We start from the raw sequence: 27,022 nt of genomic DNA on the forward strand, positions 1-27,022 counted from the left end.
CCAGCATAGCGGGACCCCCCGAGTGCTCATCAAAGTGGTCAGAGTGCTCCTGAGCTACGAGGACAAGGTCCTGGACACTTACGCCGTCCTGGACGATGGGTCTGAAAAGACTCTCCTCCTCGCTTCCGCCGCAGCCCAGTTGGGCCTGCGGGGTGCCAAAGGTACCATGACCATACGCACCATCAGAAGGGACCAGAAGACCATAAAAGGTGAAAAGGTCTCCTTCAAGATAGCAGCGGTGGACCAGCCCGAGAAGCAGTATAGTATAACCAACGTCTTCACCAGCCACGACATAGGCCTATCACAGTACACCTACCCCATCCCACAGCTGATGGCTAAGTATGTGCACCTACGTCAACTACCTATACCGCTTATCGACGGCGCCACACCGACCCTGCTCATCGGCTCCGACCACGCGGACCTCATTCTCCCAATTGAGGCGGCCCACATCAGACCCAAAGGATGCCCAGTCGCGGTTCAGACCCGACTGGGGTGGACGCTCCAGGGCCCCCTCTACGGACTTGACAGTCAACCCACGTCTACACGCTGCCTACACACAAAGGCGAGCGACACCGGCCACTCCCTCGTACAGCCCGTTGAGAGGCTATTGACATTAAGCGAGAGGCCTGTGAGAGAACCGTGGGCACAAGAGGGAGTTCGGAACTCCACCCCCCTCAGCTGCGCTTCAGACGTAGCTGACCTCGAACCCAGCACCCCGAGCGACTCCTTGATGGGGCGGCCGGAACCGGCCCCTCCTCAGACGGGGTACAGAGCAAACAAGAGAAACAGACGGAGGAGGTGGAGGCGCAGCCAAGCACAGATCAAAGCAGTCTCAGGCCCGCTTCCTCCTATCCCCCCTACCATCCCTTCCAGCCCGTCAGAAGCGGGTCAAGGACGGGGACAACTTAAAAGTAGACACAGTCGTCGTGATCATAGACCAGTCACTACCCCGAGCTGCGTGGCCGGCCGGCCGCGTAAGCAAAGTGATCACTGGTGCCGACGGAAAGGTCAGAGTGGCAGAAGTGCTCGTCCAGGGGCGGACATACACCCGACCCGTGGCGAGGCTGATAGAGTTGCCAAGGCTCCCCGACTCTCCTAATGACGACCATGACCCACTGACTTTGTGAATTGCCCTAACCCTCACAACGGACATTGAGTAGTGGACAGTGCGGTTAATCTGTCTCTGCTTATCTAATTAGGTGGGACTAATTAGGAGGCGGCTGTTACGAAGGATCAGATTAAACCGAATATATATATTTATTACTTGAGATATATTGCATAGTATTTGTATATCGTCTAGGGCGGCTAGGTGGTGTAGTGGGCAAGGCACTCGCCACCAGTGTGGAGACGCTAGGATTCGCGTGTTCGAATCCAGCTCTCCACATTGTTTTCAGTTTAGCTGGTCGTCCGCAGTAATACACATTGGCCGTATTACGGGGAGGGAAAACTGAAGGGTGGGGATCGAACGTTGTGAACAAGCGACTCCTACAAGTCGGTTGGTGCGCCTGCGCAGTAGAATCAGGAAGTGTCGGGGGCAGCGTGAGCCTCCCACGCGTTACTCCTCGACACAGAGATCGAGCTGCGCAGGTGAAAAGATGCAACTGCTGTTACCTCAAGTACCGGAGGGGACTTGTGCTATGTATGACTTAGTCCACATTGCAGCCGGCTTGTGGGAGGCAAGAAACAGCGTTCGTGACAGGGGAGGGTTGAATTGGATGATACGAAATTGGGATGGGAGAAAAATAGAAAAATGGGAGAAAGTGGATCAAAACAAAAAAAAAAGTATTTGTATATCGTCTGATATCCCTTGTGTATTCTTTGTACATATACACGGAATATCCCTTTTACCTAGTACAGACCATAATATTTCGTTCTCCTATTGGATAGCGATCCACTAGGCGCCACTGCCATACCCCCAAGGTCTAGTTCAAAGTCACCGCCAAGGCTTGCCTGGACATGCCCGGTTCTGCCCAAGAATACGAGACAGGAATAAGGCTGGTACTAGATTATTCACCGTACGTATAAATACGTCACAGGTGGATACAGCAGCACTTAGCCTAAAGTCAAGTTAACCTAGAAACGTGTTACCCTCAAACGTTAAATCCTTCATCACGAGTCAACGACCAAGTGAAGTGAGCAACCGTGCGTCTAAATAGAGCACTTATAACCGCGTGCGAATAGGACAGTAAAGTGTCAGAGCTTAATGGAATAACGTCAAGTTCGACCTAGTTAATGTGAAGTACCGCGCACCGGAGAATCTACACCGGTGAATGCAGAGCCCTTTTCCGGCTGGATTATTATTATATTGCTTTGGTCCTGTGGCTGTTGGAGCGGAGGAGAATCGTCTACACCCACTGCTGTGTGGGATCTACCCGTGAGGAACATCACTCGAGCCCGTCTCTAGGAGAGGCTGGCTGGCTTTCACCTATGCTGCACGATGGATTATAGCTGCTGCTTTCATCTGCCGATCAAGGGAGTAATGTACCGCCTCCCGTTAGCAGGAGCTTATTGAGTCCCCGGTGATCCAGACTTTGCATTCGAACATTTCCTCCCCCTGCTGGCCTACAACCGGAGGGACCCTACTAGTATCTCCCGCTGCCCTACTAGTGTACCATAGATATAATTCCTAAGATACAGGTGGTATTCATTATCTCCTGCGTAATATTATAATGGACTTACGCTCTTGACTTACTCACGCACATTCTTCGCCTTACAAGCGCGACTCTAAGTAAAGTAATGTAATCTACTATTATTGCTGCTAATAAATATTATTATAACCAAGATTTGTGTGGAACCGTGTCATTGTGGAAGTGTTCATCTAATATACCTGTGTACTGTATGGCCAGTAGTAATGTACATAAGACAGTAGTGGTTTAATGATACCATACTTATTTAATACAGTCAGGGAATTGTACCCCTCAGTTACACATTTGGTTCATTACAATTTACTCAAGCCTAGTAACAGACACTGTATTTTTATTTTTTTGTATTATCTTTTTTCCTCCTCCTTTTTCCGTTTTTCTCCCATCCCAATGTTAGTCGTTATGCCAATTCCCAATCCCCTTCCTGGTCGTTGCGCACTTAGTCTCCGCCCTCATCACATGCTTCCTCCGACACATGTGTAGCCAGCCCACCGCTTCTTTTCACCTGGCAGTGCGGACTCTCACTGGGAGAGTGTAACATGTGGAAGGTCACACTACCTCCCTCAGATCCTTCCCTCGCTGTGCAGGCGCCCCGACCGAACTGTAGGAGTCGCTGTTTACAACGACCAGGACCCACCCTCACCGGCTTCCCACCCGCTAACACTGCCAATTGTGTCAGTATGGGCGGTCGGCCAACCCGGAGGCACCGCAGCTGGATTCGATCCCACTGTCTCTGTGGTGGTAGACAGACGCTTAGTCCGCTGCGCAGACACAGTATTTCTGACACTGGGAATACATTCCCTGAGATCCATAGATGTCCCTAGAATCAGATACCAAGAACATGCAAATGGACCATTTAAAAAAATATATATATATTGCTGTGTAATTAATTAATCTAATTAACGCGATAAACTGACAGCCCTAATTTCAATATAGAATATTCGTTGACAGCCCTATAAGTACAATTAGTTACTGCACACTACATCACCCCTGAGTGGAACATGGAAAGCCAAACTTTCCCCCACTGTACCGAAAACCCGTACCGAACCGTGACTTCAAAACCGAGGTACAGTATGTACCGAACCGTGGTTTTTGTGTACCGTTACACCCCTAGTTACTATGGATTAGGGTTAGGTGATAGGGTTAGGTGATTGATTGATTGATTGAAAACTTTATTAACAGATTGCAGAATGGGTACAGTACAGTACAGCTCAATATGTGATGAGGTTAATAATAATAATAAATTGTATTTGTATTGCACTTTTCGTTCACTAGGATCCCAAAGTGCTACAGGGTTAAAAGTAACATTTTTTTTTTTATAATAATAATACAATAAAATACAGAATACAAATAAAATAAAAATAGAACATAGTTAAAACAGAAAATGTAAGACAACAGCACAAGAAAAAATTAAATCACAAGAAAAAAAGAGAAAGCTAGCAATCAAAGGCATTTCAAAGGCATAAAGCAGGTTTTTAGGCCTGTTTTAAGAGTCCAGGCTCTGTGGTGCCCTCTTCAGGCATGTTGTCCACATCCTGGGTCACCACGCCCACAAAGAAGGAATCACACGGTTCCCGTCACCACGCCCACAAAGAAGGAATCACACGGGTCCCGTCACCACGCCCACAAAGAGGGAATCACACAGGTCCCGTCACCACGCCCACAAAGAAGGAATCACACAGGTCCAGTCACCACGCCCACAAAGAGGGAATCACACAGGTCCCGTCACCACGCCCACAAAGAAGGAATCACACAGGTCCCGTCACCACGCCCACAGAGAAGGAATCACATGGGTCCTGTCACCACGCCCACAAAGAAGGAATCACACGGGGTCCCGTCACCACGCCCACAAAGAAGGAATCACACAGGTCCCGTCACCACGCCCACAAAGAAGGAATCACACAGGTCCCGTCACCACGCCCACAAAGAAGGAATCACACGGGTCCTGTCACCACGCCCACAAAGAAGGAATCACACAGGTCCTGTCACCACGCCCACAAAGAATCACCACGCCCACAAAGAAGGAATCACACAGGTCCCGTCACCACGCCCACAAAGAATCACCACGCCCACAAAGAAGGAATCACACAGGTCCTGTCACCACGCCCACAAAGAAGGAATCACACGGGGTCCTGTCACCACGCCCACAAAGAAGGAATCACACGGGGTCCTGTCACCACGCCCACAAAGAAGGAATCACACGGGGTCCTGTCACCACGCCCACAAAGAAGGAATCACACGGGGTCCTGTCACCACGCCCACAAAGAAGGAATCACATGGGTCCTGTCACCACGCCCACAAAGAAGGAATCACACGGGGTCCTGTCACCACGCCCACAAAGAAGGAATCACATGGGTCCTGTCACCACGCCCACAAAGAAGGAATCACACGGGTCCTGTCACCACGCCCACAAAGAAGGAATCACACGGGTCCTGTCACCATGCCCACAAAGAAGGAATCACACAGGGTCCTGTCACCACGCCCACAAAGAAGGAATCACACGGGGTCCTGTCACCACGCCCACAAAGAAGGAATCACATGGGTCCTGTCACCACGCCCACAAAGAAGGAATCACACGGGGTCCTGTCACCACGCCCACAAAGAAGGAATCACACAGGTCCTGTCACCACGCCCACAAAGAAGGAATCACACGGGGTCCTGTCACCACGCCCACAAAGAAGGAATCACACGGGGTCCTGTCACCACGCCCACAAAGAAGGAATCACATGGGTCCTGTCACCACGCCCACAAAGAAGGAATCACACGGGGTCCTGTCACCACGCCCACAAAGAAGGAATCACACGGGTCCTGTCACCACGCCCACAAAGAAGGAATCACACGGGTCCTGTCACCACGCCCACAAAGAAGGAATCACACGGGGTCCTGTCACCACGCCCACAAAGAAGGAATCACACAGGGTCCTGTCACCACACCCACAAAGAAGGAATCACATGGGTCCTGTCACCACGCCCACAAAGAAGGAATCACACGGGTCCTGTCACCACGCCCACAAAGAAGGAATCACACAGGTCCCGTCACCACGCCCACAATGAAGGAATCACACGGGTCCTGTCACCACGCCCACAAAGAAGGAATCACACGGGTCCTGTCACCACGCCCACAAAGAAGGAATCACACGGGTCCTGTCAACACGCCCACAAAGAAGGAATCACACAGGTAATTTTCCTCCACTGTGTGTACACGTTCACCTCTGCCTCGTTTCCCCTTGGCAAAGCATTGCTTGGAAAAGTGATTTTGTCCTCTGCACATTTTTCCATATGCTGGGCATTGTCTTGGTGCATGACGAGTACCACATCTTTTACACTGAAAAGTCTCCGCTTTCTTTTGTTGATTGAACTGCCTCTCTCCTTTGTTGTAAGTCTTCCTCGAGACCATAGCGACTGCTGCGCCGTCTTCAGCGTCTCCCGCAAATGTCCTGGCATGCTGCATTGCTAATTCACTCGCGTGACATATTTTCACAGCAGATTCAAGGGTCAGCTCCGTCTCCCGCAGTAACCTCTCCCGCAGTTTCGAATCTTGTACGCCAAACACAAGCTGATCACGGATCATAGAATCATGCACATCTCTAAAGTTGCACGTTCTAGCTTTTAGCTTTAAGTCCGTCAGAAACACATCAAAACTTTCAACAGGCTGTTGTTGCATTCTCGAGCGAAACACATACCGTTCAAAGGTTTCATTCTTCTTCGGCGAACAGTGTTTATCAAACTTCTTGACAACCTCGTCAAACCTGTCTTTGTCTTCCGCATTGGCGAACACAAACGTGTTGTATACTTCCACAGCTTGTTGTCCCGCGATGGTCAGAAGCAGTGCAATCCTCCTCGTTTCAGACTTTCCTTCCAGGCATACAGCCATCAGGTACAGCATGAAACGCTGTTTGAAGGTACACCACTCGTAATCAACATTACCAGTCCAATTCACAGCGTCCGGCGGCGGCACACTTTCCATCATGATGACGACTCGACTCGTGACCACTCCTGGTACCATGTAATGTTTCTTTCTATATCATGTATTCATGACTGGTAGCAAGTAGCACACAGCTCAGCATCAAACATGTCTCTCATTACATACTAGTTCCTCTAATGCAGGGGTAGGCAACCATAGGCACGCGGGGGCATTTTCATAGGCACCCCTAGAGGGCAGCAAAAAAAAAAAAAAAAAGAAAAAAAAGTATAATTTTATTTTTTTATAAATGTTAGTGAAATATTTTGCACTGTTGTCGCATTTATCTTGTTGAGATCCTCCCACAGGATCTTTTTACTACCACATATTTAATTGAGACCCTTTATTTGTTTATTATTTCAATTTAGCTGGAAATACATTGCTACATCATTCAGTAACATTTGCAGAGCCTTATAACAAAAACATTATTGCGGTCACCATTGTGACCAGTGTGATTAATCAACAAATTTTATTATTTATTTTTCTATTTCATTGAACATTGCACATGTTAACACTTTGGTTGCCTTGGGTTAAATTAATGATATACCATAGATTGCCAGCGCTATTTGTCTATGGAGAAAGTCCCCTTCTTTGCAGGGCTATAACTTTTTAAATTCTATTGCTACATTGCCATTATTAGGGCCCATTCAAAGTCCTATATGTATTGTTCATTGTGTAGCAACGTTAAACTTTTTCATTCACATATTCATAGTAAAGTATGGTCTAATGTATAAGTATGTTTTCATCTCTTTCTGCAGCTTTCTCCAGAACGTGATATATAGCCCCAAATGCATTATATTGATGATGAAATACAGTTTGATGGCAATCAGCGCGATATAAAAAATTCCAACTAGACGTACTTCTAGAAGTTACTACACGTCATCTGATGTTGACCGGATGGGCGAGGGGGCGTTTATAATTCCGTGGGCAGCGTTATACCAATCATCTAATGTGGGTCAAATGTTGATAATAGCAGTTAGTATCTAAGACGGTAACGTTACACGCTAAAACTCACCCCAGTCTCCGCGCGCCGTTGGGCGATCATCGTCGAGTAGAAATTTTATCATTATGGGATATATTTTTACCCGGTCCATCTCCAGCTTGTATAATGGTATATACGTCCAAATCATGTTGTTTATCGAGTTATTGCCAATCGATCACCGTGTAGCGTGACGAGCCAGAGTCCCATGAACCATAGCGAGCGCCCGGAAGTACTACGGTCGTCATGACAACCTCTATTCAACATCCTGTTAAAGCGATTGCGCCGATCGGCCACCAGATGGCGCTCCTGAACCGCCAGAGAGCTCAGTGGGTCCTGCTGGTGGATCTCAGGCCAGCGGAGGGGGAATATGAATCCGATCGCAGATTTTTGAAATATTGATATAAGGACGCTGTACAGCGTCCCCCGGCAACTTTAGCATGGCCAGCAAAGACGTGAAAAGACGTGTCCCGGCAGTCAAAGTGTTAAAAGCAATTGTTTTTACTCAAAATGTGAGTATTACCAAGTCAACTTGTGTTCTTAAAACAATGACAATAAACATAGTTTTATTAGGTTGAAATAATGTGGTTGTGTACTTATTTTTCTGTTAACTTATTATGGATTGAAAACTGAAAACCTTAATGCACAGTAACTGAACTCAATATTTTTAAGTTCTGGTAACTTATTATTATTTATTTTTTTACAGTGTAGTCTTGCGATCAATCAAAACGTATTTACACATATACCTCACATTCACCCTCCATTCACATCCTGGTGTTCTCCTGGTGTTCTCCATTAGGCCTGTAGGTGGAGCTATGACAGCACACGTACAGTACACACACCGATGGTGTGTGATTAGGGATGCCCCGATCACGTTTTTTGCCACCGATACCGATCACCGATCGTCGTGAGCCATATCGGCCGATACCGATCCGATACCGATCGTTTTTGATTAAAAAGAAATTAAAAATTATTTTATATAATTTTTTATTTATTTTTTTTTAATAAAATATATATATTATATAATTAGACTTGTACTTGTATTATCTGCGAGACATCGCCACCACGCAACAAGTCAAAATGCTCGCTATCTGCAAACAGCTCCACTGTCTGTGTGTACTCTAGTAGCCCTAGCTCAAAAAAGGATTCTCCGGCGCTGCAGCTGGATGCATCTCCGTCTGAGTCGCGTAGTTGATGATGTCACACACAGACTAAGATGTCAACAGAACACACGGAGCCTGGTGGATGCATGAAGCGATATAAATAAACCAATAGCCAATGAATGTGAAGTTATCTTTGAACCCCTGTTGTCAAGCCTCGTTAATATAACCCCTTTCCTCACTAATGGAACTGGTTTTGTGGACTCGCTGACGGTGCTTTGAGCGTTTCCAGGATTAGCAGCTAACGCTAATTAGCTTAGTAACGTTATGCTTTGGTCATTTCACATTCAGCAAGCCCTCAGCTCGAATACGCATTCAATCAATGTTATAAGACATTGATATCAGGAGCTATCTGTAGCTACTGCTAGCCGGCTAGATGACGTTAAGACAACTATTTAGTTCAATCGGACATTTCGTTTTGAACCGTGAACTAACGTCAGCTGACGCAAGCTAACGGAGATATCAACATGGGCTACTGGACTTCCTGGGGCATTTGTTGATATCCGGAGCTATCAGTAGCTAGCCGGCTAAATACCGTTAGACAATGCCTACTAAAAGTGAATAGTTGACTGGGTAATTTTGTTTAAACAGTAACGATAGCTAGGTAGCTAACGTTAGCTCAGGTCGAATGCACTATCTAGACTCAGCAGAGGAGGTCCGCCTCCTCTGTGTTTACAAACTCTACACGGGTACGGGCGGGGCTAGGGAGGAGGAGCAGTTTGCAGGTCCTGTGCGTCTGAGACAAGCGAGTGAGATATCCACTTGATCAGTTTCCGCGATCGGCGAATATGACTAATTATCGGAATTCCCCGATCGCATATTTATACTTATTATCGGCCGATAACGATCGGTGGCCGATCGATCGGGGCATCCCTATGTGTGATGTGTCCAAAAATGAATGGGCAAATGTGAGTGAAATGGTCGCACTGTATGCAGCTGTTTGTCTGCATTGCATCCCCCCCCCCTCCCAACTCAGATTTAGGGTTGATACAACCATCATAATAATATTGTTAATAATAACAATAACAATGATGTAATAATGTAAAAGATTATCATTAAAAATACCTGATTATGAGAAAAAAAATGTACGATGCATGGAATATTGTTGAGGCACACTAGTTACAACTATATTTCAAACAGGCGCTCCATGTCAAAAAGGTTGCTGACCCCTGCTCTAATGAGTGTTTGGGGTGTGGCTTTTATGTAGCCTGGTAGATGGTGCCATCTAGTGGTTAATATAAATCACATCATGGCTTATGTAGCCTGGTAGATGGTGCCATCTAGTGGTTAATATAAATCACATCATGGCTTTTATGTAGCCTGGTAGATGGTGCCATCTAGTGGTTAATATAAATCACATCATGGCTTTTATGTAGCCTGGTAGATGGTGCCATCTAGTGGTTAATATAAATCACATAATGGCTTATGTAGCCTGGTAGATGTTGCCATCTAGTGGTTAATATAAATCACATCATGGCTTTTATGTAGCCTGGTAGATGGTGCCATCTAGTGGTTAATATAAATCACATCATGGCTTATGTAGCCTGGTAGATGGTGCCATCTAGTGGTTAATATAAATCACATCATGGCTTTTATGTAGCCTGGTAGATGGTGCCATCTAGTGGTTAATATTAATCACATCATGGCTTATGTAGCCTGGTAGATGGTGCCATCTAGTGGTTAATATAAATCACATCATGGCTTATGTAGCCTGGTAGATGGTGCCATCTAGTGGTTAATATAAATCACATCATGGCTTATGTAGCCTGGTAGATGGTGCCATTTAGTGGTTAATATAAATCACATCATGGCTTTTATGTAGCCTGGTAGATGGTGCCATCTAGTGGTTAATATTAATCACATCATGGCTTAGCCTGGTAGATGGTGCGATCTAGTGGTTAATATAAATCACATCATGGCTATTTATGTAGCCTGGTAGATGGTGCCATCTAGTGGTTAATATAAATCACATCACTATCACAACACTCCCCACAGAACCATTATCACAGGTCCTCCAGACAGCAGAACCATTATCACAGGTCCTCCAGACAGCAGAACCATTATCACAGGTCCTCCAGACAGAACCATTATCACAGGTCCTCCAGACAGCAGAACCATTATCACAGGTCCTCCAGACAGAACCATTATCACAGGTCCTCCAGACAGCAGAACCATTATCACAGGTCCTCCAGACAGAACCATTATCACAGGTCCTCCAGACAGCAGAACCATTATCACAGGTCCCCCAGACAGCAGAACATATGGTATGGTTTTTATTCTTAATCCCAGAGGGGAAACATGGTTTGCCACCAGAGCGAATACAAACACACAAACAAGAAACAATAACATACAGTACAAGTTACATAACACGGTAAAAAGAAGAGAAGAAGAGAGCCTCGATCTCAACACAGAGCTAGCGGTGTTCGTTAAAGAATGTAACCGCAGATAGTATGGGCATACGAAGGGGGGCAAGGACGAGTAATATCAGCAATATACCGGGCTATAATGACCAGCAAGGGACACACGACCGATTATATAAGGGAGAAATGGGAGAGAGAACTAGAGATAGGAATAACAGGGAAGGAATGGGGGAACATATGCGAGGTACAACATTCAACAACAGGATCGAGAATATGGAAAGAATTTGGATGGAAAAACATAATCAGATTCTTTATAACCCCAGAGCTGAAGGGAAAATATGCACCAACACAAAGAGCATGCTGGAGGATGTGTGGGAAGGAGGGGGCAAATCACACGCACATATTCTGGGGATGTCAGAAGCTGAAGGGGTATTGGGAGGAGATAGGGGAAGCAATGATCAGAATATTAGGATACGGGCTACCACAAACAGGACTGGTGCTTTACTTAGGAGACCTGACACACGAGGGAATACAAGGGGGGGACAAATATTTAATAAAGATAATGTTGATAGCGGCCAGAAAAGCAATAACGAGACTGTGGTACAAGGAAGACCCACCGACAATAGCAAAATGGGTAGGAATAGTGGAAGAAATACAGGATATGGAAAGGATAACACACATGCTGAGGTTACAGGAAGAGAAATTTGGGGAAAGATGGGGAAAGTGGGAGGATTATAAAAGGAACGAGAACGACATCACAGAGGAAGAACCAAATGCAACACAAGAGGGCGAAGGGTAAAGGAGGAAAGATGTTCAAGGAGGGTCTATGAACCCATGTCACACACCTGTGCTTTAGTTAGTATTTTCTATTTTGTTTTTTGGGATATTACAATTGCTGAATGTTTTTATACCTTATTATTTATGCCTGTTTAACGGTGTGATATTAAATATTCAGGGATGATGTGGTTTGTGTATGGGCGAACCAAAAGGCAAAGTGAAAGTTAATAAACAAGAGAAAAAAAAAGAAAGGACGAAGGATAAGGGAAGAAAGAAGCTCAAGGAGGGTCTCTGGACCCAGATCACACATACAAGCCTTAGTCAGCATTTATCATCTTTGAGTAGGAATTACCTGTTTATGCCTGTTTAAGGGAGATACACAATCAGCCTTTGTATCAAATACCTAGAAAACAACTGTAGGGGAACCAGACAACTAACCATGATACCCATGTAAATATTTATGTGCACTGTTTTTTCTTTTGTTTTTATTGTGATGCTAGTTTCTTTATTTTTTATTATTTATTTTTTGTAAGTGCTGTCTGTCTAAAAACTGTTAATACAAATTTAAGTTTAAAAAAAAAAAAAAATGTAACCGCAGCAGGAACAAAGGACCTTCTCAATCGCTCAGTAGAGCAACAACCTATCGCTAAAAGAGCTTCGCAGAGCATCAAATATTATTGTACAGAGGGTGGCCTTCAAAAGATAGAATAGCGTTCAATTTAGTCCTGGTTCGCTTGGCAATAATGATCTCCAGGGAATCAGGAGGGAGGCCAATCACTGAGCCAGCCTTTTAAATCATTTTATTTATACAGCTTTTATCAGAAACCGTGATGTTGCCGCCACCCCCCCCCCCCCCCCCCCCCCCCCCCCCAGCAGAGCACAGCATAAAACAGGACACTAGCCAGGATGCCTTGGTAGAAGACATGAAGAAGTGACCTGCTGATGTTAAAGGATCTACGCTTCCTCAAATGAAAAAGCTGAGACTGGGCTTTCTTGAACACAGCATTTGTGTTCTGCTTCCAGTCCAGCTTGCTGTCCAGGTGGACACCAAGGTGCCTATAGAACTGGACTATCTCCACCTCCTGCCCCCTAATGATGACAGGAGAGACATTCACCCTCTTCCTACCGACGTTGATGACTAGCTCTTTAAATAAAGCTCTAGGTTTAAACATTTGCAAAGTGCCTCTTTAAGATGTCTAGGTGGAAGGTTAGGGTTAGACTCACTCTTCTTGTAGTCGTCCCTGGCCTTGTTGGACCTGATGAAGGCCTGTATCTTCACCACCTCGTTCATCTGAAAGCAACAAAGCACACAAACAACTTGACTTCAAATGAACTTGTTTTTTCCTCGCTGAACGAGTTATTCCCTAAAAGATGGAACATCTCAAAAAGAGGTCCTTCTGCACGACTGCCTGTGGGGAAACCCTCCTTTTACAATTCCTATGATTATTGATCCGACTACGAATGTCTTTAGTCAAAGATAGCCCTGAACTCCATTAGACGATTATGAGGTTTACTAGAGGGTTAATAGAAAGGTAATAGAGGGTAATAGAGGGGTAATAAAGGGTTAATATAGGGCCTATGAGGGAACAAGGCTGTCCAGTACTTACATGGTCCTTGAAGTACTTGAGCCGGTCTCTGTATTTCTTACGGGCCTGGTGCATCCGAACCATGGCCTGGATCTAACAGACAGTAAGAAGAAACCAGTCCCTTAGAACCACTGGAAACAGTGTTGATATTAACCAGGGAACCACCCGTGATATTAACCAGGGAAACACCAGTGATATTAACCAGGGAAACACCAGTGATATTAACCAGGGAAACACCGGTGATATTAACCAGGGAAACACCGGTGATATTAACCAGGGAAACACCAGTGATATTAACCAGGGAAACACCAGTGATATTAACCAGGGAAACACCAGTGATATTAACCAGGGAAACACCGGTGATATTAACCAGGGAAACACCAGTGATATTAACCAGGGAAACACCAGTGATATTAACCAGGGAAACACCGGTGATATTAACCAGGGAAACACCAGTGATATTAACCAGGGAAACACCGGTGATATTAACCAGGGAAACACCAGTGATATTAACCAGGGAAACACCAGTGATATTAACCAGGGAAACACCGGTGATATTAACCAGGGAAACACCAGTGATATTAACCAGGGAAACACCAGTGATATTAACCAGGGAAACACCAGTGATATTAACTAGGGAAACACCAGTGATATTAACCAGGGAAACACCGGTGATATTAACCAGGGAAACACCGGTGATATTAACCAGGGAAACACCGGTGATATTAACCAGGGAAACACCGGTGATATTAACCAGGGAAACTGTGGTGATATTAACCAGGGAAACACCGGTGATATTAACCAGGGAAACACCAGTGATATTAACCAGGGAAACACCGGTAATATTAACCAGGGAAACACCGGTAATATTAACCAGGGACACACCAGTGATATTAACCAGGGAAACACCGGTGATATTAACCAGGGAAACACCGGTGATATTAACCAGGGAAACACCGGTGATATTAACCAGGGAAAGACCGGTGATATTAACCAGGGAAACACCGGTGATATTAACCAGGGAAACACCAGTGATATTAACCAGGGAAACACCAGTGATATTAACCAGGGAAACACCGGTAATATTAACCAGGGAAACAGTGGTGATATTAACCAGGGAAACAGTGGTGATATTAACCAGGGAAACACCAGTGATATTAACCAGGGAAACACCAGTGATATTAACCAGGGAAACACCGGTGATATTAACCAGGGAAAGACCGGTGATATTAACCAGGGAAACACCGGTGATATTAACCAGGGAAACACCAGTGATATTAACCAGGGAAACAGTGGTGATATTAACCAGGGAAACACCAGTGATATTAACCAGGGAAACACCAGTGATATTAACCAGGGAAACACCAGTGATATTAACCAGGGAAACACCAGTGATATTAACCAGGGAAACACCAGTGATATTAACCAGGGAAACACCAGTGATATTAACCAGGGAAACACCAGTGATATTAACCAGGGAAACACCAGTGATATTAACCAGGGAAACACCAGTGATATTAACCAGGGAAACACCAGTGATATTAACCAGGGAAACACCAGTGATATTAACCAGGGAAACACCGGTGATATTAACCAGGGAAACACCAGTGATATTAACCAGGGAAACACCAGTGATATTAACCAGGGAAACAGTGGTGATATTAACCAGGGAAACACCAGTGATATTAACCAGGGAAACACCGGTGATATTAACCAGGGAAACACCAGTGATATTAACCAGGGAAACACCAGTGATATTAACCAGGGAAACAGTGGTGATATTAACCAGGGAAACACCGGTGATATTAACCATATTATTCTACTATGCACTCAACAACAATCTCACTGACCCTTAGCTGCCAGAGCTGTACCCTTCCTGCTGACTTGTTGTACAGAACAAAGTGTCAGCTAAATGACTAAGGGTGTTTTCACACCTGTAGTTCGTTTGCTTTGTTCCGATTCAGGGAGACACAGGGACTATAATGATACAATGTTGCACTTGTGCTTTAGTTTGTTTGTGTTCACACGGCTGTGTTACCAGCGGACCAAAACAAACGCACGCGCGAGCAAACTGTCACTCATTGGTCAGATTTTGGGGTGCGTGTCTCCCCCCCTAACCCTGACTCGAGCCTGACTTTACTGATGACCGCGGGCAGGCAGGCAGGGGGGGGGGAGAGAGAGAGAGAGAGAGAGAGAGAGAGAGAGAGAGAGAGAGAGAGAGAGAGAGAGAGAGAGAGAGAGAGACGGAGATAAGAGAGAGAGAGAGAGAGAGAGAGAGAGAGAGAGAGAGAGAGAGAGAGAGAGAGAGAGAGAGACGGAGATAGAGAGAGAGGAGGCGTTGTCCCGCACGGTGCTGCTGCTGCAGCGTCACTACAGACCCCGGCTCTCCTCTCCTGCGCGGCGGGGACACAGCTGACTGACACCCGGCAACACAAACACCATTTCAGGGTCTGCTCTGCTTGTTGTATCTCCGCTGTAACAACGTGCAGCAGCAGCGCGACACTGTTCGACAGACTGTTCGAATGTGATCGTCTGCCCAAATATCAACGAGGCAGTGTACCTCATCGCTGCTCCACGTTGACCCACAACTCATTATTATTATTATTGTGTCGGTTTGTTAAGTCGATTGCATTCTCACAGCGTACAAGTCGCGTCGGGTTCGTTTGGAAGTGCGCCGAGACCACCCTCTCTAGGTGGTCTCGGTCCGCTTGTTTTGTTCCGCAACAGAATGTGATTGCTGTGTTCATATATGCCCAACTGAACCGAAATAGGGGGTAAACGCTCCAGGTTTGGGAACAGCTCCAAACGAGCCAGGTGTGAAAACGCCATAAATGTAAATATAAATTCTAGAGTCTCTGCTTTGTTCTCTTCCCCGATGCCTTTCATGAGGCAGGAGCTCTCAGGTAGACTCACTCAAGTAGACTGACCAGGTAGACTCACTCAAGTAGACTGACCAGGTAGACTCACTCAGGTAGACTCACTCAGGTACTCACTCAGGTAGACTCACTCAGGTAGACTGACCAGGTAGACTCACTCAGGTAGACTGACCAGGTAGACTCACTCAGGTACTGACCAGGTAGACTGACCAGGTAGACTGACCAGGTAGACCCACTCAGGTAGACTGACCAGGTAGACTCACTCAGGTAGACTCACTCAAGTAGACTGACCAGGTAGACTCACTCAGGTAGACTCACTCAAGTAGACTCACTCAGGTAGACTCACTCAGGTAAGACTGACCAGTCCTGTTTGCTGAGCTTTAATTGGCAGACTCTTGCCACTACTTTCTTTATTTATGCACTTCCCTCTTTTGATGTATTTTCCTTTTCAAAACTCCAGTTTGACTTCACATTTATTATGATATATTTATTATGATATATTTAGAACATGTTAGATATGATAATATATTTGAATGGGTAGTTGATCTGTACAACTGGAGTCAGCGCTGTGGTGGCCAGTCCACTGGGGGGCAGGATCGCAGGCACATCCACAGGGTTAGGACCATTCACAGGTGCCAGACTGTCAAATCTGATGTGAATTCAGCCTTAGGGTTATAGATCAGGGTTAGAGGTTACCTTGACAGCATCATCACTGTGGTTTCTGAGATACTGCTTTCTCTCTTTGAAATTCTTCCTCTGCTTGTGACCTCTCCAGTGGGCCTGCAGGAACATACAGCAATGATGATGATGAAGATGAAGATGAAGATGAAGATGAAGATGAAGAAGAAGAAGAAGAAGAAGAAGAAGAAGAAGAAGAAGAAGAAGAAGAAGAAGAAGAAGAAGAAGAAGAAGAAGAAGAAGAAGAAGAAGAAGAAGAAGAAGAAGAAGAAGAAGAAGAAGAAGAACTATAATAACTATAATAACTATAATACTATATCACATACAGGTAATCTGTTTTGGTGCTTGCTCACACAAAAAAGACAAAATAATAACACATCTAGAATAATATAAAAGGGAATATAGAAATATAACACTAATTGAACATTTAAAAAATACTTAACAAGTGGATATACAGTATATACAAAGAAGGGTAGGAGGTATCGTGTAAATGGAAATAATCTGAGAAGAGTTCTGTGCTCTACACAATATACAGTAATACATGGACAGAGTATCTGCACAATATACTCCCAAGACGGAGTATATCTAGAAGTTAGCACAATTAAATAATGTATACCTAATAATGTCTAGAAGTTAGCACAATTAAATCATGTATTTCTAATAATGTCTAGAAGTTAGCTAAATTAAATCATGTATTTCTAATAATGTCTAGGAGTTAGCACAATTAAATAATGTATTTCAGATACTATTTGACTGGTATAATGTTATTACAATAAGTTCAATAAACAGATAATAATTTAAATTTTTTTGTACCTCTCTTTCTCAGATTTTTCTCTGTTTTCTTCCCGTCCCAATTTAGTCGTTGTGCCAATTCCCCCCCCCCCCCCCCCCCCCCCTCCCCTACCTGGTTGTTGTGCGCATGTTCTCCTACTGGTCGGTACAAGGGAACCCTGAAGTATCCGCACGCTTCCTCCGACACGTGCGGCGACAGCCAGTGGCTTTCTTCTCACCTGGCAGCGAGGGCTCTCATTGGTGAAGTGTAACGCGTGGGAGGTCACGCTGCCTTCCTCAAGTCCTGCCTCCGCTGAGCAGGCGCCCAGACCTGACCTGTAGGCGTCGCTGTCCACAACGCCAGTTTCCCACCCACGACTTTCCTCCCCCTAACCCAGCCAAACGAGTTAGTATAGCAATCAGCCCAAGCCAAGGCAATGCTGACTCCGGGAGTCGAGACCGCAGCCTCTTGCATTGGTGACGAGCGCAATCTCCACTACGCCACCTGACCGCAATAAACAGATAATATTTGACTGGTATAATGTTATTACAATAAGCCCAATAAACAGATCATATTTGACTGGTATAATGTTATTGCAATAAGCTCAATAAACAGATCATATTTGACTGGTATAATGTTATTGCAATAAGCCCAATAAACAGATCATATTTGACTGGTATAATGTTATTACAATAAGTTCAACAAACAGATCATATTTCACTTCTCTTCCAGGACACGTGATGAGTGTCTCAGAGGAGGGAGATGTTTATTGTTAAGGTTGGGGTTAGGGTTCAGGTTGGGGTCAGGGGTTAGGTTGGGGCCAGGTGTTTCTCTGACCTGGATGCAGGTGACGGCAGGTTGCTGGCCAGTCAGGAAGTCGAGTCGTTCCTTCACACCGTTCCTCACCAGGTAGCCACGGCAACGGGCCTGCAGCTTGGCAATCAGACTCTCATTGGCCAACCACAACTGCTCACGGTTGTAGGCTGTCGTTACCCCGGAAACCACAGACTGAGGGAGAAGACATGCGATGTTCAGAGAGTTGTGTGGTCTGGTAAAGGTCTGGTAAACACCAGCAACATTATGATAAACCTGGGTCCCATAACATGTCACCAAAAAAAAGTCCTAATTAATCACCAAAAAGCACTAATTAATTAACAATGATTAAGACATTGTTCTGAAGGTGTTACATATTTAAACAGATTTTTCAGAGACATGCTACATAACCACATTGGCTTCCACTAGCAATGCTAACAAATACTAATCATTTCAGATTCCAATATCTCGAACACTAAAATAGAGACAACTCCCTGCTGTGCCCTTAAAGTCCAACTCTCAGGTTAACAGATACTCCTTATAAATATATGGTAAACCATCAGACAAATTAAGATAGTTTGGTTTTAAAATGTTAAGAAAAAGTATCCTCATTTAACTTTAAATTAACTTTCATTGGTGGTCTAGGTTAGAGTTTAACGTTACCTGAATGTAATGTAATGTAGTGGTCTGGGTTAGAGTCTAATGTTACCTGGATGTAATGAAGTGGTCTGGGTTAGAGTCTAATGTTACCTGGATCTAATGAAGTGGTCTGGGTTAGAGTCTAATGTTACCTGGATGTAATGAAGTGGTCTGGGTTAGAGTCTAATGTTACCTGGATCTAATGAAGTGGTCTGGGTTAGAGTCTAATGTTACCTGGATCTAATGAAGTGGTCTGGGTTAGAGTCTAATGTTACCTGGATCTAATGAAGTGGTCTGGGTTAGAGTCTAATGTTACCTGGATGTAATGAAGTGGTCTGGGTTAGAGTCTAATGTTACCTGGATCTAATGAAGTGGTCTGGGTTAGAGTCTAATGTTACCTGGATCTAATGAAGTGGTCTGGGTTAGAGTCTAATGTTACCTGGATCTAATGAAGTGGTCTGGGTTAGAGTCTAATGTTACCTGGATCTAATGAAGTGGTCTGGGTTAGAGTCTAATGTTACCTGGATCTAATGAAGTGGTCTGGGTTAGAGTCTAATGTTACCTGGATCTAATGAAGTGGTCTGGGTTAGAGTCTAATGTTACCTGGATGTAATGAAGTGGTCTGGGTTAGAGTCTAATGTTACCTGGATCTAATGAAGTGGTCTGGGTTAGAGTCTAATGTTACCTGGATGTAATGAAGTGGTCTGGGTTAGAGTCTAATGTTACCTGGATCTAATGAAGTGGTCTGGGTTAGAGTCTAATGTTACCTGGATCTAATGAAGTGGTCTGGGTTAGAGTCTAATGTTACCTGGATGTAATGAAGTGGTCTGGGTTAGAGTCTAATGTTACCTGGATCTAATGAAGTGGTCTGGGTTAGAGTCTAATGTTACCTGGATCTAATGAAGTGGTCTGGGTTAGAGTCTAATGTTACCTGGATCTAATGAAGTGGTCTGGGTTAGAGTCTAACGTCACCTGGATGTAATGGAGTGGTCTGGGTTAGAGTCTACTGTTACCTGGATGTAATGGAGTGGTCTGGGTTAGAGTCTAACATCACCTGGATATCATCCTTGTTGAGCTGGGTGTTGTTCTGGAGGAAGTCCTCAGGCTCCACCCAGGAGCCCTCTCCATCCTGGAGGTTGTAATAATACTGATGTCCTCCCTTCACCCAGTTTTTGGTCCACTGGCTGCCATTATCACCTGGATGCCACAGGGTCACAGAGTAACACTAGTCAGTACCCATTATCAATAACAAAAAGGAGAAATCGCCCAAACTAGCTTAGCCCAAACTAGCTTAGCCAAAACTAGCTTAGCCAAAACTATCTTAGCCCAAATTAGCTTAGCCAAAACTAGCTTAGCCCAAACTAGCTTAGCCAAAACTAGCTTAGCCAAAACTAGCTTAGGCCAAACTAGCTTAGCCCAAACTAGCTTAGCCCAAACTAGTTTAGCCCAAACTAGCTTAGTCAAAACTAGCTTAGCCCAAACTAGCTTAGCCCAAACTAGCTTACTTAGCATTGCAGCTCAGGTCCCCTGATGCCACCAGCTCCAGAGTATTCTCATCACTTGTTCCTTTAGTGTTAGTAATGTGGCTCTCAAATAGGCTAGTTAGCGAAACATACAACAACATTACTGGTAAACAGGAAAGGAAAACATTGTTCATTTTTGCCATAGAAGGAAAAAATTATTGATTGATTGATTGAAAATCTTATTAACAGATAATCTGTGTTTTCCTCCTCATAGCATTAGTCATGCAGGGTAAACACAGGTGTAATTAATAACATTGATCAGGACCAGGGCTCTGGTATTGAGCAAGCTGTCTCACACTGGAATGGCCCCTAATGTTATTAATTACACCTGTGTTTACACTTCAATGACATCTCAAAATGGCCAAAATGGCCGTCGTGAAAAGGGCCTATATGACTCCTTTAAGTAAGTTGTGTTTCCATTAGGGATGTTCGATATTGGCTTTTTTACCGATCATATCCGATATACCGATATTGTCCAACTCTTAATTTCCGATACCGATATCAACCAATACCGATATATGCGGGGTCTCCCCCCCCCCCCCCCCCCCCCCCCCCCCCCCCCCCAAAAACTGAATAATTTCAGGTAATTAACATTACTTATTACATGGCGTTTTATCATTCGCCAAAATGCTTGATTGTGATTGGTCAATAGCGCTCGGCAGAGGTCCGTTATTACTCGATAACGGACCTCTGCCGAGCAATAATGACCGCTGTTCGCAGCTGGAGCAATCAAGCCCACTGACACACACTGCATCAGTGCAATCAGACACACCTGCCGGCTGCCGGCGATAATAATAATCACTTTATTTGGGCTGACAGAGCCACAGAACAACTGCGTCTGCATCTTCACTACGTTTAGAACACCTCGGCGAGGCGCCTCGGTATTCTAAACTCCGTGTTGGTCAATTATTTTGCGACAATGACCTCGTAGCTATACATTATCCCTTACATATCTCTTGTCGTGGAATTAACACAACATTATGCATACTTTTGACAATAAATAAAATAAGAATTTGTTCTTACTTGCTTGCCTGGGTAAATAAAGGTTAAATAAATGTAAAAAAGATTTTTCTTTTTTTTGGAAAACAGATACCGATCATTTCCGATATGACATTTGAATGCCAATATCGGCCGATAATATCGGACATCCCTAGTTTCCATGGTAACATTCAGAACCATGTATCCGGGGATACGCCCCCCACTGACCCCCTGTCGTCTTCTTCTCCTCTTTGATCTTGGTGAGGTCGTCCTGGTAGTTCTGGGAGCACTCCGCGGTGACACCGTACAGCCCGGCCCCTGGGAGCCGCAGCGCCGTGAGCGTCTGGGAGGAGTCGCCGCTGTCCACCGCCTGGTTGACGGCCTGGATGGCCTGGGAGACTATACACACACACACACACACAGACACAAGGTTATAGTAGTTATGGCTAAAGTTCTTATAATTCTGGTTAAGGCTCTTAGTTATGGCTTAGGGTTTTAGAGTTATAGTTACGGTTCTTTAAGGTTTGAAGAATTGTGGTTATTTTTGTTGTGATTATAACAGGATAATTAATTAATTAATGGTGTCTGGTTTGAAGCTCTGATTTCTCTGTCTCCTATGCAAGGCTAGGGCCCTCTTTGTAGGGCAGGGGTCAGGTTGCTAGCCTGTGGCTCGGGAGGTAGAGCAGTCGTCTGGTAATCCGGAGGTTCCCGGTTCGATTCCCGCTCCGCCCGGGCAGCGCGTCAAAGTATCCTTGAGCAAGACACTTAACCCCAAATTGCTCCCGATGAGCAGGTCGGCACCTTGCCTGGTCGCCTCCGCCGTCGGTGTGTGAATGTGTGAGTGAGTGGGTGAATGTGAGGAACAAATTGTAAAGCGCTTTGGATAAAAGGGATAAATAAAGGTCTCTAAAAGATAAATGAATAAGAGGTTGTGTGGAAAGAGACTCTTTTCGTTTTTGTCTTTACAGAACAGCTGGAGAGGAAACAAGATTCCAAACGGACCAACTGGAATCTTGGACGGGCGAAAAAGGAGACCAGTGCCGCTCAGAAGGACGGAAGCGGATGTGGTCTTTTTAGAGACAATCCAGAAAGATCATCTTTTCAGAGACAATCCAGAAAGATCATCTTTTCAGAGACAATCCAGAGAGATCATCTTGTTAGAGACAACCCAGAGAGATCATCTTGTTAGAGACAACCCAGAGAGATCAGTTGAAAAGATAACTGATGTTCGGTCACTAATGTGTAATGTCCTGTGTGCAAATCTCAGTGTATGTTACTGTAAATTAACTCAACTGGACTGTCACTGTAATATTTATTTATTTGCACTAGTACTATTGCACTTGGGACATTGATGGTATATTATTATTATTGAGGACATTGATACTATATTATTATATTATTATTATTATTATTATTGACATTATTATTTTGCACATGCTATATTTTATGTTTGTATGCCAGTGGTGATGCTCCAAACTAAATTTCAACAATGGTTACAAAGGGAATGTTTTTATATTCATTTTCTGGATTGTTTAGAGCCTAGAGGCCTCAATGAGGAAAATGTTTTGACCCGTTTCATTTGATTATTTCATTTCATTCGATGGTTTATTATTTATTTTCATTTATCATTCTTTATATTTATAATTGAAAGATGGCTTATATGGGTCATGAGTGTTTATGTTTAGAGTTTAAGATGTAGGCCTACTCTGTATAAAATATATATAGATATATCTCTTTGTGATTTACATGTTTCTTTTTGATTTACACGCTTCTTTTTGATTTACATAATTCTGAAAAGGTTGTGCTTGTAAGTGGTATTTTGTACTTTTTTGCAGATCTCTTGTGGGAATGTGTTGTCACTTCCTGTTTGTCTTGTATATACTAGGGTCACTTACCCTTCATGCTTCATGCAAGCCATTCTGAAGAAGGTGTGTTCACACCGAAACGTCATGATTTCAGACTGCCAATAAATTTGGAAAAACCTGGAGTGCATGCCTGGACATTGTTTCCCTACTTTTATGTTGTACCAACAATGACAATAAAGATTCTATTCCAAATCCCTTATTGACAATTAAGGTCTATATACAGTGAAAATTAAGGAATATCTCTCTAGAATGTGGGAAGCTCAGAAATCTGTGTCGGCCACCGGGTGGCTTGGAGCACTGAGTGTTTAAAGTAGTGCGCTGCTGTGTGGGGGGAGTACATGGAGCCATTAGGTCTTTCGGAATTCCTTATGAACAAACAAATGCAACACAGAGACGAGCACTTTTAAGGCCATCAGGAGCTGGACATTGCAATAGAGTTATGGTTATTTAAGGTTCCCACAACTCCTTCCAAACACCCCACACATCGATCCCCACCACATGCCCATCCAAGACACCCCCCTGATAATAATAATAATAATAATAATAATAATAATAATAATAATAATAATAATAAAGCACGTCATGACCGAAGGAAAAGACAAACAGCCCGCGTGCCACTCGCACCGCCACGCACGGTGACGGGAATGCCACCCCGCGGACCGCTCCTTCTCCCCCTAGTCCCGGCGACCTCGCCACCACGAGGAAACCAGCGAACTACTGTCAGAACAGCAGTCAAAGTGTATATTTTCAGCACAGTTTATAGAAATCTCAGCGCATTGAGTCAGAAAAAGGCGCATATTGACACGAGGACTTGGCGCAACCTAACTTGAGTGTAGTCTTTTGAGAGAAGAGACTTTTGATGGGCTTTCGAATAAAAAAAAGAAAACTACACTTCCCAGCTCACGCCAGGCCCTGTCAATCTTCTGACTTCTAGCGTGAAGCTTTTTTCTCTCTCGTTATATTTGTGATCATGTCTCATGGGTGGAACAAACCTGAACGCTATTGCCATAAAATAGAACGCAGTTAGTTTCTTTCTCTACCTTTCTGTGAATGTCTAGCAAAAAAACGTGTTGCAATCTGATGAAAAATGGCGGAGCAATTTACAAGTAACTTTATAAAAAAGGAACTGTACTTACAGTAAATTTTATTCACGGTTTTTGCTGCACGCCTGGTGATACTAAATCCAGATTGACCTCTGCCATTGGAAAGGGGAGTTTTGGCCCGATCCATAGATGTGTGACTTGGCCAAAATAAGGTTTATTAGGCCTGATATTCTATAATCATATTTCAAATTGCATGTGTCCGGATGGCAGAATTCAGTACTGTATCTACAACACCTCCTGTAAATCATCTGCCCTTTATTCATTTGCTTAGATTTTTGTACACGTGATCTCAAGAAGGTGCTGAATGAGCTCAGTGGCAATTCTTCATGTCTGGTACATTTTAGCATGGTGTTATTCACCGTCAAATAAAAAATAAAAAAATAAAATTGATATTCTCCTTTGGTTTCATTACAATTTACTCATGCCTAGTAACAGACACTGGGAATACATTCCCTAAGATCCATAGATGTCCCTGGATGCCAAGAACATGCAGATAGACCTTGTAGAAGTGGAGCAATCTTCCAATTACTTAGGTAATGTATTTCTAGGCACATTTTCTGAAAATATGGCTAGGGCTTAAGGTTCTTATAGTTATGGTTAAGGTTATTATAGTTATGGTTAAGGTTCTTATAGTTAAGGTTCTTATAGTTATGGTTAAGGTTAAGGTTATTATAGTTATGGTTAAGGTTATTATAGTTATGGTTAAGGTTCTTATAGTTAAGGTTCTTATAGTTATGGTTAAGGTTATTATAGTTATGGTTATTATAGTTATGGTTATTATAGTTATGGTTAAGGTTATTATAGTTATGGTTAAGGTTATTATAGTTATGGTTATTATAGTTATGGTTAAGGTTCTTATAGTTATGGTTATTATAGTTATGGTTAAGGTTCTTATAGTTATGGTTATTATAGTTAAGGTTATTATAGTTATGGTTAAGGTCATTATAGTTATGGTTAAGGTTATTATAGTTATGGTTAAGGTTATTATAGTTATGGTTAAGGTTATTATAGTTATGGTTAAGGTTCTTATAGTTATGGTTCTTATAGTTATGGTTATTATAGTTATGGTTAAGGTTATTATAGTTATGGTTAAGGTTATTATGGTTAAGGTTATTATAGTTATGGTTAAGGTGCTTATAGTTATGGTTATTATAGTTATGGTTATTTTTTTTTTTAAACTTCATTTTTTAGCGTTTATCGCTTTTCTGGTCAAGCATGACCGACAGTTGTAGGGTGAAACGGGAGAGAGAGCAGGAGGAGACATTCGGCAAATGACGGCGAGTCCGGGAATCGAACTCGGAGTCAACCAGATCCGTGACGCAGCACGGTATTCCGCGACGCAGCGCGGTACATGGTGTGCTACTGGAGCACCCCATGGTTAAGGTTCTTATAGTTATGGTTAAGGTTCTTATAGTTATGGTTAAGGTTATTAAAGTTATGGTTAAGGTTCTTATAGTTATGGTTAAGGTTATTAAAGTTATGGTTAAGGTTCTTATAGTTATGGTTAAGGTTCTTACACTGCAGGGCATCCTGAGTATCTGTGTTAGCGGCAAGGACGGCATCCTGGATCTCATCGAGCCCACAAGACTGCAGACGGGTCCTGAGTCTCCTGGAAACATACAAGCAGAACCACATTAAGACAACACAAGTCTAGAACCACATTAAGACAACACAACTAGAACCACATTAATACAACACAACTAGAACCACATTAATACAACACAACTAGAACCACATTAATACAACACAACTAGAACCACATTAATACAACACAACTAGAACCACATGAATACAACACAACTAGAACCACATTAAGACAACACAACTAGAACCACATTAATACAACACAACTAGAACCACATTAAGACAACACAACTAGAACCACATTAATACAACACAACTAGAACCACATTAATACACCATCATGATTCAGGTCAGTACGGTTAATGAATTTGGTATCTTTGTGTCTATATACATGCAGACACCACCTCCATACTTGTTCCTATCATTTCTGACAATAGTTTCTAGCTAGCCCCTACAACAGTGGCGTGTTGTAATTCCTAGCCAGCTCCTATAGCCTCAGTGTGCTTTAGGTAAACTATCCAGTAAAGCAGCAAGCAGCAGAAGGGATAATGATGCTAATCTCTGTGTTTAGAGAAGATGAAGTGAGATAGCAGCAGAAAAACAAACAGACAGACACTAATTTCTAAATAATCGACTCCACAAGTCAAACCCTTTGGTCTCTTGGCTGTAAAAACAGTTGGGCCCACACAGTGGCAGATTCTATCACCAACACCGCTAACAGAACTAA

At 43.7% G+C, this 27,022-nt stretch overlaps 1 protein-coding gene across 1 annotated transcript in view; it reads right to left on the minus strand.

Moving 5' to 3' along the window:
- The window catches only part of iqgap1 (IQ motif containing GTPase activating protein 1), a 139,386-nt gene that overhangs the window by 34,565 nt on the left and 77,799 nt on the right, over positions 1 to 27,022 (minus strand). The window contains 8 exon segments of the mRNA XM_084338230.1: positions 13,103 to 13,169; positions 13,486 to 13,557; positions 17,037 to 17,120; positions 18,628 to 18,798; positions 20,297 to 20,439; positions 21,972 to 22,142; positions 26,229 to 26,289; positions 26,291 to 26,320. Coding sequence (XP_084194356.1) covers positions 13,103 to 13,169; positions 13,486 to 13,557; positions 17,037 to 17,120; positions 18,628 to 18,798; positions 20,297 to 20,439; positions 21,972 to 22,142; positions 26,229 to 26,289; positions 26,291 to 26,320 — 799 coding nt within the window.

The sequence above is a fragment of the Notolepis coatsorum genome (assembly GCF_963971535.1).
Source record: "Notolepis coatsorum genome assembly, chromosome: 2".
NCBI lineage: Eukaryota > Metazoa > Chordata > Actinopteri > Aulopiformes > Paralepididae > Notolepis > Notolepis coatsorum.